This window comes from Phoenix dactylifera, chromosome 18, assembly GCF_051530095.1.
Source record: "Phoenix dactylifera cultivar Ajwa chromosome 18, Ajwa_hap1_PhDact_Kaust_v1.1, whole genome shotgun sequence".
Classification (NCBI taxonomy): domain Eukaryota; kingdom Viridiplantae; phylum Streptophyta; class Magnoliopsida; order Arecales; family Arecaceae; genus Phoenix; species Phoenix dactylifera.
This window is the reverse complement of record NC_143207.1, coordinates 15,301,239-15,314,422: the sequence shown is the minus strand read 5'-3', so window position 1 is coordinate 15,314,422 and position 13,184 is coordinate 15,301,239. Positions and strand designations below refer to the sequence as shown.

Sequence of the window (13,184 nt, the reverse complement as noted above, 5' to 3'; positions counted from 1 at the left end):
ATCTAGTTGCCATCTCTACTTGTCTCGTCTCGATTCATTTACATCTCCATGCGCATAATCTCGACTCCACTTAATGGGGACTTCAGCCTGATATAAATTGTTGTCCCATTCCCTAACATGGTTTTAACTCTTGCATCGTGTCATATACCATATCTTACCAGTATGGTACGGGTCAGTATAGTATGGCCCCATACCAAAACATGGTAAAATGCTGGAGTTGCTACAACACCAATACCATGTCTGTGTAGATGTATGCCAAGCCCTAATACCATACCAATATGATACCGAGTCAACACAATATGCCCCATACCGGCCTGTATGGGTCATTACTTAAAACCTTGCTTAACAACTTAAGCTTTTAGAGTCAAGTGCTTAGTTAATGAGCTTCAACTACATTGTACTAGGATGCAGTGAATAAAGCATCCCCATGTAATCCTCAAACCAATATCATCGGACTTCAAGTTGATGTAGTATTTGTAGCGGACAATGTTAAAGCGGTATGGAATTTTGCTTTAAGGAGCTTCAAAATCTTTAACCACAAAGGCATCATTACTTGACTTTGTGAAGCCTCTACATATGGATATGTTCCCACCACAGTAAGGTTCGCCGTACCGATATCGGACCCCGTATCGGCGCCACACTAATATAGTGTCAGTACAGTATGAAATTTTTTAGCGTACCGAGAGTCGGTACGCCACCCGTACTAGTACTAGTACCGAACTGGTACAGTACGGTACGTCCGGTACTGTCCAATACAGTATGGCATACCATGCACCACACCAATATGCCTAAAATTTTATCATAATCAGCATAACTTTCTGTATTTTAAAACCAACATGCATATTAAGGAAACTCTCTACGTAAGCAACCGAATCACAAATTTCATGGAGCTGGAGCTGCCTATTGAATTTTGAATTATTTTAATGTATATAGTTGCATTAAAAATTTTGTCTCTCTGAAGATGATCTCTCAGGTTCCTTGTAACAAAACTCATCTTAGGGACAAGGCAAATATTAATTCCAAAGATGAAAGGCTGTGTGATAACCACTTATGGACTTTATTGATTATTTTGCCATCTTTCAATAACATTGTGAAGGTAATTGAACTCATCTTTTGTAATCAAGTTGTCTCCTTGCATCTACAATTGATGGGATTAGTGGCTATGGATATATGTGCCCTATGTAATGGCCTCTGAGGTCCAAATCAATTTGTGCAATAGTAGGTTTCTAGAATATTGCCTTTAAAACCCCACAAAGCAAGCACAAAAATTGCCCCCTCAATTATTTTTTGTTTTAGTCCAACTAGAGATCTGCTTTGAGTCCTAAAAGCCGGTTGTCATAAACCATCCAGAATACTATGACCAGGCTGCCAAATATCTAAGTACATGGTGTGTGTGTGTGTGTGTGTGTATACATATATATATATATATATATATATATATGAATATATACATACATATATATTATATATAGATAATATATATATTATACACATAATATATATATTATATACACATAATATATATATTATCCACATAATATATATATTATACACACATTATATATATATATATATATATATATATATATATATATATATATATATATATATATATATATATATATATTATGCATATATATATATATATTATGCATATATATATATATATGCATATATGCGTATGCGCATATATGCGTTTATGCATATGCGTGTATATATATATATGCGTGTGTGTGTGTGTGTGTGTGTGCATATGTATATATATGTGTGTGTGTGTATACATATATATGTATATATGTGTGTGTATACATATATATGTATATATGTGTGTGTGTATATATATATGTATATATGAATATATATGTATATATGAATATATAAGTATATATGAATATATATGTATGTATATGTATATATGAATATATATGTATGTATATGTATATATGAATATATATGTATATATACATATATGTGTGTGTATATGTGTATATATATATGTATATATATATCTGTGTGTGTGTGTGTGAGTATGTGTATGTATATATGCATACACATGTGTGTATAATGTATGTACATATATACATATATATATATGTGTGTGTGTATAATTATATATATATATATATGTACATATGTTTGTATGTGTTGTGCAGACAACTATTACATAACATACATATAAATGTGTGTGTGTACATATAGACACGTGTTTGCATGTTTTGATGCTTATACGAAAAAGAGAGAGAGAGAGAAGAGAGAGAGAGAGAGAGAGAAGCTTGACATGATAGATATATACATTTAAATTTGAGACATAACGACAGTTAGCTTAAAATGTTCATATAACTATAATAACTTTATATTAAAAATATAATTACACTTTGCTTTAAATGTGCATATAATATTTATAGTTTTATCTAAAAAATATAAGGGCACTTCGCATCAAGTGTCCAAAAAAAACTATTACATAGCATACATATATGTGTGTGTGCATACGTATAGACACGTGTTTGCATGTTTTGATGCTTATTCGAAAGAGAAAGAGAGAGACAGAGAGAGAAGCTTGATATGATAGATAGATACATTTAAATTAATTCATATAAGTGTAATAACTTTATATTAAAAATATAATTACACTTTGCTTTAAATGTGCATATAATATTTATAGTTTTATATAAAAATATAAGGGCACTTCGCATCAAGTGTCCAAAAAAAAACTTAAGTATACTTCATTTAAAGTGTTCAGAACTTAAACTAAGTCACCTACATGATACTCTTAAAAATTGCAAATCATTCGACACTTTTTGCTGACATTAGCAGAACACAACTGGAGTGTCCGACCATGTTGTGTTGGGTCATGCCATGTCTGTGTCTAGAAGTGTCGATACTCCCATACATCTTAAGAATGGAGTGTCCAGATAATATAGATTACAACACTCTTCGTACATGGGTGAAGGCAAAAACCAAAAACTCCTGTTGACTCGAAACCCTACTCTAGTTCTTTGGAGATATGATTTTAGAAGGTTAACCAGTTAGACCCCAGCTGTATTTATTACTAACATTTACTGATAACATCATTTCCATATGTATGCCATGCTCGTGGTAAAACCAAACTGTCAGCCCGCTGCTATGAACTTGTCATGGCAAATGCGAGTCGCCAACACAATTTTTCTTTAAATTTGCCAATACATCAACCATCTTATAAAAAAAAAGAGTAAAAAAGGTTGGTCTTGTAGAGGCTTAATTCAATGGATCAAATTAACATAAAAGAAAATAATTGTTTGAAGATTTGAAATCTTAAACATCAAAGTTGATAGACCAGGAAGCATTATTCACCGACCAATAGTCACATACAATATTGTAGAATTTGTGGGAGCACTGGGAGGACTTACATCAGGTTAATTACCATCATATTAATGGTGTCAAATAGTTTCTTGAAACATCCTTAATTTTTGAAGTGTGCTCAATAACCTATCCTATCTTGCTGGGAAGGCCTTGATGGTTTTAGTTGCTGTTCTTGAAAATTTTTATGAAAGTTGCATTTATTTAAATGCAAACCATATTTCCACACAAATTCCAACTCAAACCATTGTGCATGTTTTTATTTGTTGAATTAAGTTATTGATACTTATTTTATAAAATTCTTTATTGATTCTAAAATAGTACTCAATGTGATTCACACTTCTTGTTAGCAATAATCCTTCACAGATAGTTCTTATAATGGGAGCTTAACTTGAATATTAGTTATCATTCCATTTATAACAGATATAAAAATTACAGCTTATCACAACTCCTGCATTTAGGCCCATGGTAATGGAAAACCTACATGCTAACAAAAGAAAAACTAATTTATGTTGCTGGTAGTTATGTTCTTCAAACACACCTCAATGTTCTGTCTAAACTAGCTACCATTCTTCCATAGCATGTAAAAGATACCTTTTAATCTCTACAACATACTCCATTCAAGTGCATATATATACAACTTCCTATTTTCTGCGAGCATTCTCTTTCATATTTCAGATAAAAAGGCAATATCCATTAGCAAGCTTCATTATGCAAAAAAGTTAATATGAGGTAGTTCTTGTCATCTTCATTTAAAACTTACTGCCAATTACGATTTATATTGTTTTCTTAGAAAGTTGGCATTTTAAATAAATGTTTAACAAGTAGTTACATGGAGCCAAGTTATTGTAGGCTTTTGTCGCTTATATTTGTCTCTTTTTTGGGCACAGGTAGATATAAAAACTCAAGTTGGCAGTATAGACATGCCCTGACTCTTGAGGCATTATTATAATACAGAAACGGCATATGTGTGTGTCTATATATGTGTGTGTGTGTGTGTACATGTACATATAAATGCATATATCTATATCTGTCTGTATATACATGTACATGCATATATCTTAGTAATACATACTAACAATGTAAATATTGAGTATTATTCAAGTACCATAATGACTTCACGAGATCAGTGAAACAAAAAACAACTAAAAAGAAACTAAAACAAATGTTGATAAAGGGGAAAAACCACCTTACTATCAAGAGAAACCGAGTTTTTATAATAACTCCTTTTGGTTTTATAAGCTGCAGGACAATCAGTGCAGTCAGGGTCATTGCATAACCCAAGAGGCCCAGACTTCAACAAGTGCTCATTTTTTGTATGATGGTTATTGTCTGACCAGCCATTTTGACCCATTACTGCTGGCATGCCTGCATGTATTTTAGCGTGTTGGTTGCCATGTTTAAGCCAAGGAACCTCATCTACCTTCTGATTGCCACATAAAGGACCACTTGTAGGTGCAAATTGTGTCGTCCTTTGGATGCGCAAAGGACCAGTATGAGAAATAAAAGTATCTTCACTTTCATAGGACACATTTGGGGCCATGGACATTGATGCACTCCTGGCAGTGATTTTCTGTAGCTTGATATCTTTTGATAGCATGGGGATATGATCTTTGTCTTGGTCAGCCATTTATGCAAGATGTAGACCTGCAACAGAGAGCATATAAATAATGCATCCAATAAACAAGAGTAGGTTAAAATCTTATATGTAAAATTGTTATATCTCATGTTGAAGCTTTAAGAGCATGTCATTCGTTTATTGCAACTTAGTTTATGAGTTTTGACCTTGTTTACTGAGCCTTATTGTAAGAGGTGCCTAGATGATCAACCGCACTTAGAGGTACTTTCATCTTTGATTCAGTTTATGGCGTATAATCTAAATATTGTAATTGGAAAGGGATTAGGACCTGGATTACAGACTTAGACCTCTTTCCTGTTCTCAATTTATTTCCATTTGTTTTTTCTCACTTCCTCTCTCTGTTCTTGTTTGTTCTCTCCTTTCTCCTCTTCTTTTTCTACTCATCCTACTGTCTTGACCTGAGGCAGCATGGAGTAAATACCATTGCTTATCAAAGTTCTTGTTATTATTATATATTGTCAGAAAACCCTGGATAACCCATATACAGCCCAAGGGTCATTGCCCTATCTAAATATCGCAAACAACATGTTACAGGGCTCAAAAGTAATATGAATGTGTCACTATTTTCAGGAAGTTTGGTATCATAGTATTCTGAGGTGTTAAGGAATTAGGGTTTCTTCGTCAGTTTTTTGGTAAATCAACATATTTATTATTCAATAAGGCTTTGAAATGTGAATCATCTTTAAGGATGTTAGATTCTATATAAGCAATGTTAAGGATAATAACAGAGAATTATTTTTCAATCAGCAGTAATACTATGAATGTTTCCAATCATCAAGGTCGCTATAGTTAATTCAAGAGTTTTACCCAATGCAAAGAGGATTATTTCATAGAATTATCCTTCCGTATTAAGCAATTTCAAGAAGACACGTATCTTAGATTCGATGGCTGATGACTTCTAGTAATGAAAAATATGGCAGCAAGCAATGACCAGGACTCTACTAAATTAAGACAAGGGACATATCCAATGTGTTTAAACACCAATTGATCCCAATAGTAGAAAAACTCAAAACGAGTTGAAAGTAGCAAACACACAGAATAATTATAGTCACAAGTGGTGGCTAGTGAACCAATATGCAAGTCAATCCATTTGCACCAATACCGTTCGCATATGATATTTAATGACGGAGAGGGAGATTTTGATTTAAGTTCCTTATTTAATTGCTAGTGATGAGTTCTAACATGGAAAGGAGTAGGGAAACTATCATGAGATTCCTAACTCGACCGGTTAGAACCATAATCCATGTTTGATGGAGAGGGGTTTTTATAACAAAAATTCAAACTAAATCAACCCCAAAGAAATCATATGATCATGACTAAAGTGTATCATAAATAATAAACTTCGACTAAAATCCAGTTAAAAAATCAGACATATTCTATTACACAGTACTCTATACCTTCAATGATGTTAATGCAACACTAAAACTATGTTCCTAGTGTTGCCTTGAAATTTAGTAGATCCGAATATCAACTTGTAAATATTGACTCCACCTCCTTAAATAGGTCCATCAAGGCTCTTACAAATCACTTTAAAAATATATATATATATATGAAAGACAAGGTGAGCTATAACAATGTTTTTTAAACCAGACCAGGCTGGCCGGTACAACCGGTTGAACCGAGAACTAGTCACCTGTCCAATCAGGTGCAAAGAATATATAAAAGTAGTCAAAACTTGATTGTACCCAACAGAATAGGACGGACTGTCGGACCGGCCAGTCCGATATGTTTCTCACATGTTTGAATTTTTTTTGGGATCTGCCACTCCAGTCTTGTCCTTGACCACGATACCCCCTAGACCCCTATAGTTGATCTCCAACAGCTAGTGCTCACAGCCATGGAGGCAACTGAGGGTGGCGGGGAGAAAATAGGTGTGGCACTAATGACAGAAGAAGCTATAGCGGCGGCAAAGCAGGTGGTGATCACAGTGGACAAGGGGAGTGGCAGAGAAGGAGAGAAGGGAGGAAGCAATGGAGCTAAAGAGGATAGGAAGCCAGAGCAGGCGATGCAGCTAAGGTGGGGGGGGAAGGGCGGCGGCCGGCGAGGTTCCCCCGACAAAAATCTCACTCTAGGTGTGGCTACATCACGATCTCCCTTGCCTTTTCTTAAATTTTCTTCATCAAATGTTGCCATCTCTGCCCCCTCCTTCATCTCTTCTTAAATCCAAGAATAGGTGAGACAGACAGCTTAGAGACGATGTAGCAGGAGATAGAGATCTGCCAAATGAACATTGAAGATTTCAGAGGTTTCGAGCTAATCCCTCCCTTTTTGTTCATGAGGTGACCATCCATCTCCTCTTCCTCTTGGTTTAAAGGAATCATATGCACCTCTAATTTTTAGAAGGGAATAGCTGGAATTTTTTCTATATAAATTGTAAAAAAGGCATCCACTTTAAAAGAACCACAGAGAGTACTTCTCATCGCCTGGCTAACTACCTTTTGGGAGAGTTCTTCTTAGAAAAAGAGAGAAAAGTAAGATGACGGAGACAATGCCAAACCACATGCAGACGGTGGAAGGATGGGCGAAAGAGGCTTTTCATCGTTATTGTTTCCTCTCACTCTCCATTTTAGAAAGAACAAATTTACAGAGAGAGAGAGGAGGGGGAAGAAATGAATAGCTTGAACTGGGAATTGGGAATTCATTGGGACCCTGCTACTCTCCCATCCTATGTTTCCTAGTTTTTAGAATTTTTTGAAAAATAAAATAATATTATGGTGTCATAATGACGTCTGCTGATGTCACCGATTGGACTCGTCTAACCGATCAACCTGGGAACCAAATAACTTGCCAGTTCGTTGTCCGGTCCGATTTTAAAACATTGAGCTATAAAGCTCGACAAGTAAACTTCTATAATGATCAAGAATTTAAGTAAAAAACGCATACTCTTAAATCATAATACAAATCAAATAATAACTGAATATCCAAGTGTCGATTCATTGAACTAATATGAAATCAAAAGTTTCAATACGAAAACACAATTGTAGTGAACAAGTCAAAGCACATGATTGCCGAAAAGAGTTCAGATAACCAATGTTAGATCACAAGTCATATATTTTTCAAAAGTTCATATGAAGGTTTATTGAATCACTTCAATAATGAAAATGCCAGAAATTGAAGTCCTTCAGTAAAGAAGGAAGCGGTCAAACACATTATACATCAAATTCTGATATTTCATATCGTTTCATATTATCTTATAAAGTTTCACACATACCCTCGAGGCCACTTATATATTCTCATTGCAAATGCAAGTGAGGCCACTTATATCCTCATTGATAATTCAGATGGTGCACTAATTATCCTGGTTGCTGATGCAAGTTAGGCTGCTCATATCTCTTGGCCATTTGCCCACATATAACACCTAGCCAAATGTCTCCTTATCGAAATTCGCACGAGACCACTCGTACCACCTGGCTGGTGGGTTCACTTATATACTTACTGGTAATCCAGATGAGGTCAAAAGTACCACTTACAGATTGCATCTATAACATGATCGACTCAGAGAATTTATAAGAAGACATAAACATATAATCCACAGCATCCAATTGCACCCAACCTACATTATTGCATGAATGTGCTGTTTTAAACAACATGAAGAAATTATACAGCACTGAGGATAAAATTCAGTGCAGGAGTGCTCATGCACGGAACAGATATGCTGAACCAAAGACCGACATTTTTTTCATTAAAAAAAAGGTGTTTTCTTTGGCAAGAGAAAGATATAAAGAATCGAGATAAAATGGTTAAAAAAAGTTTTAGAGAAATGAATTTTTTGATCGTATTTTCTCTCAAGAAAGCATCATTCTGGGGATTTTTATTGTCTTTTGGTGTTGTGCATCTGTTCTGAGCCTGAATTAAACGATACATCTTGTTTGGATTTTTCTTTTCTTTGGCAAGAGAAAGATATAAAGAATCGAGATAAAATGGTTAAAAATGTTCAACCCACAGCCGAAATGTTGCATCAGAAATCCACAAAATCCTCTAAAAAAACACTTTAATGCCATAAATTATCCAAATAACATGCCTAAATCAAAGAAAAGAAAAACCCAAACAAGATTTATCGTCTAATTCAGGCCCAGAACAGATGCACTCCACCAAAAAACAATAAAGCTCCCCAGAATGATGCTTTCTTGACAGAAAATACGATCACAGAATTCATTTCTCTAACCACAAGATTAGTGGCAACAAACAGTCGATACTCGGTACTAAGACTACCAACCTGCTAACAATCTAAAACAGGGATATGTGATGTGGGACTCTCTATCAACTCCTTCAATTCCCCATCAATCCAGAGACCACAAGAAGTAGTAGTTAGTTTTAAAGATAAAGAAAAACCCAAGGGGGCGTTCCGGTTCTCCGCTAGATGGCAACCTCACCTTTGAGTTCTTGGCGAATCGCAGTAACTTCACCGCCTCCCCAAAAGACCGGCAGGTAGGAGAAGAAGGCGTCCGGGGGAAGCTTCGTCTTGGGATTATTGAGTATTTGGACTTTGGAGCATGGATTTTGACTCTTCGCGGAGATTCTTATTTATGGCGGAATGCGTTCACACTCCGGCCGGAGACTTCCAGGTAGTCGCTGGAAGACTGGTTCAAACCATTGAAAGGATTTCCCAACCTGTGTCTGGGACCCACCGAGGTTAGCGGACGGATGAAGGTCTAGGAAAAATAAGTGATAATTAAAAAATAAGTTTTAGGAAAAATATAAGTGTTGTATAAAAAATTACTTAGTTGATAGTTTATTGATCCATGATTAAATTAATTATTTTATAAAATAACAAGCATGGTTCCTAGAAATATGTATTGCTTTCAAAAGCATCTGATTTTTTTCATAAAATAAATGATTAACTAATTTTTAAATAAAAATTATAGAAAAGGTAAGCAAGTTCGGAGGGATGGAGACTTCAGCTCGAGAGACTATAATTGAAGTATGGGTGACTACGTGAGTTGTCTAAAATGATGTAATGAGGAAAAAAATAATTATATTTTCAAATCTATCTACGAGAATTAATTAACAAAGCCGGCAGTTTGATTGTAGAAATTTTTTTCATAAAATATTAAAGAAGAGATACTTTCATTACTTTCCTAAAATATGTTTGTCACCTCCTTTTCAAAGTTCTTTTGGTTCGTAATCTAATGATTTATGTGAATTATTTATCTTACAAAAATGATTACACGAGAAAATAATATCATATTTCATTGGTAGAAAATTAATCTAGAAAATGATACTAGAAAAAATTACTATGTTTGGTTAAAGATACTTATATATGGTAATATTGTCAAAATTTTAATAATATTTTTAATAAACAATTTAAATAATGATATTTTTTATTTAATTTATAAGTTAGTCATTTATACCTCACTTACATGATAAAAGGGGGCATTTATAAGTTTCAACGAAAAAAGTAAGGACATTTCCATCACTTAAAGATAATTTCAAATTTTCTCTACTCGGTAATCTGGCATGAAAAAAATATTTGTGGATGAAAAATGAAAAAAATGCAGCATTGAAAAATGATGGTGACACAAGTGGTGCATACACGAAAGGCAAAAAGTAGATAATGGAGAGGAGGATGTAGCCAATAATAGGGCCATGTCTTCCAAACCTTGGACGGAAACAAAAGGGCTCGAGATTACCATCTCGAAGCCAAAGCCATCACAGGTAGGATCATCAAATTGAGGTAAGCAACCTAAACCTAGTGGTATTCCTATGAGGAGACGGACCTCTATTGAGGGACAAAGGTAAGCCCCTACAGTTGGAGAATTTAGGCTAGTAAAGAGCAAATTCGATCTCTCTCATCCTAGTAGCTCAACTAGAAAAGTTAAAGCAAATACTATTGATAAGGCTATCATTGACATTGCCATCCTTCAATGCAGCAAAGTATATTGGATAAATGCAGCAGAGCGTTGAGTAAGAAGTGGTCATCTAATAGGCGCTTCTCAATTCGATATAGGGGTGGACTTATTGGGTTCCCGCGAGGCTAGCTCCTCTCGGCCTGCACGGAATATCGGAATGAGTCGACTAATGTGTGCAAATTGGGGTACATTCTACATTCAACCCATTTTGGGTTTAGATTTGTATAAATGGATTTATGTCATAAATACATTAACCCACTTAAACCTATTTTTTAAATAGTTGGGGCCAGATTTAGACGATGCATAACCTATTTAATAGCTAGATTGGAGCCACTTAATATATTTAAGACCCGCTCAATCCGTTTAAGATATCATAAAACTTGTTTAACTTATTTATTAAATGAGTTATAATTGACTTATTTATTTAATAAAAAGTCAGATTCAAATTTAGATTTTAACGATTTAATAAATAAATTATATTTAAATGATAGATTTTTTACTTGATTTGCATCTAATTTCACGTGGTCTGATTGCTGCCTCTAGATGTAATCATGCAAAGTTGTTATTATATTATAGGATCTGTTTTTTAAAAATTTTCTATCATCATCTTCTCTGTAGCTTTCCTACTTTGCTTTGAGATAATATTATTTTACAAGGACGCCAACGGCTGAAGTTGAGCTGGTAACTTTATTTAATTTTGACTAAATAAGACTTCCAACAACCTTAATTATTAAAAAAGTAACCTTTTGGCGGCCAATGCAGGGTCGCTGAAGTGCTAACCCCGCTGTCAATCTTGAAGGATGTGACATGTTTACCAAAAGAATCTATAAACAATACTGGATGCAAGAATTCCAGTGCCTCCACGTGCTCTTGGGAAGATAGAAACGGGTGGTGTGGGGTCCCCTTGGTCGCCACCTATGATGCCATGAGGCAAAATGTTGCATTTGGGTATTTGTTTTAAGGCATGGAGGTGTATGCGAACGCTCTATGGTGCTGCGAGCGCTCCACGCCACAGCCTTTGCTTTGGGCATGCCACAAGAGGTCGCACACATCAAAATGCCACCGCATATTCCCCTAATGGCATGGTATTAAAATACCAATATACATCTCCCACTAGGGTATTGAAATGCCAGATACAACCCCTAATGGCGAGGTATTAAAGTATCAATATTCAACTTCTACTGGCAGGGTATCGAAGTACCAACATACAAATTCCACTAGCAGGGTATCGAAATGCCAACGTACAACCCCCACTAATAGAGTATTGAAGTGCTAACGTACAACACCTACTGGCAGAGTATCGAAATGCCAGCATATAATCCTTACTGGTAGGGTATCAAAATATAGTTTGACTGTAAGTCCAAATCTATTTCGTTTCAAAACTCTTTTTCTCAAAACATGTTCAGTATTCCAAAACGTAAGATACAATATCGAAATCAATCAAACATAATCCATATCAAAATTAATACGTTCAACCAAGAATCGTACAATATTCTATAAAAAGACATAAATAATAATAAAACACCATGAATCAAATTCATAAATCAAGAATAATTTAATTTAGAGAGTATTTATAATTTGCCGATATATTCAGAAAAAATGGTTATATTACTTACGTTGCGAATGCAATCCAACTAATAGATCTAATTAATTTTGAAAATTCTTCTCAAAGCCTAATATTCTAAAATTATATTTTTATTAAAATTTTAACATAATTATTTAAAAATAAAAATTCTAAATTCCAACATCTTTATAGGTTGACCAAGCAAGAGTGCTTGGCATCCCAATCGGTTCGATTAAGGTGATTTTATCAAATCATGCTCAGACTATGGCACAAATTGTTCAATAAAGATCGGAGGTGATTAAATATAATAGTGTTTAGCAAGGGCAAAGTTGGGGGCTCGCATGCCTTCCGACAACCTTGGATTCGGGATAATTCATCGAGGTCGATCCAAAATCACTTAGAAGCATTTTTACATGGTCCAACAACCCTAGAGAGAGAAAGTCCAGATAGAGAAAAGAGAACTAAGAGAGAGAAAATATGGGAAAGAAAGAGAAAGGAAGCTTCTCTCTCTAACTAAGGAAGAGGAAAAAAGAGGGTGGCTGCAAGTAGTGCTTAGGGTCAGGGACTCACGGCCACCCACCGTGGACGACGACCAACGGCAACCGACAGCCGGCGACGAGAAAAAATCCTCCTAAAATAGGATTCCACTCCCTTATCTCAAGGAATCAAAATGTCCCGATGATCGAAACTCTGGTTAAGGCCATAAGCCACCACGGGGAATCGGAGGGGGATCTCGACAACGAGCACCAACGGCAGATACAGCCAAAATTGAAAGCGAAAGAGGTTGGTTTCCGAA

At 35.1% G+C, this 13,184-nt stretch overlaps 1 protein-coding gene across 7 annotated transcripts in view; it reads right to left on the bottom strand.

Annotated features, from left to right (window-relative positions):
- The window catches only part of LOC103706768 (putative cyclic nucleotide-gated ion channel 20, chloroplastic), a 57,871-nt gene extending 48,277 nt beyond the window's left edge, over positions 1 to 9,594 (bottom strand). For 2 of the 7 annotated variants that reach the window (XM_088714319.1, XM_088714322.1), the window contains exons 1-3: positions 9,349 to 9,472; positions 9,192 to 9,242; positions 4,526 to 4,983 (exon numbers count right to left, since the gene is read on the bottom strand). In XM_088714319.1, the coding sequence (XP_088570445.1) occupies positions 4,526 to 4,966 (441 nt within the window). In that variant the 5' untranslated portion in view covers positions 4,967 to 4,983; positions 9,192 to 9,242; positions 9,349 to 9,472. Of the gene's footprint in view, positions 1 to 4,525; positions 4,984 to 9,191; positions 9,243 to 9,348 lie in introns of all 7 variants that reach the window. The other 5 variants (XM_088714320.1, XM_088714324.1, XM_088714323.1 and 2 more) reach the window with 4 other exon arrangements.
- Between the last annotated feature and the right edge of the window lie 3,590 nt (positions 9,595 to 13,184).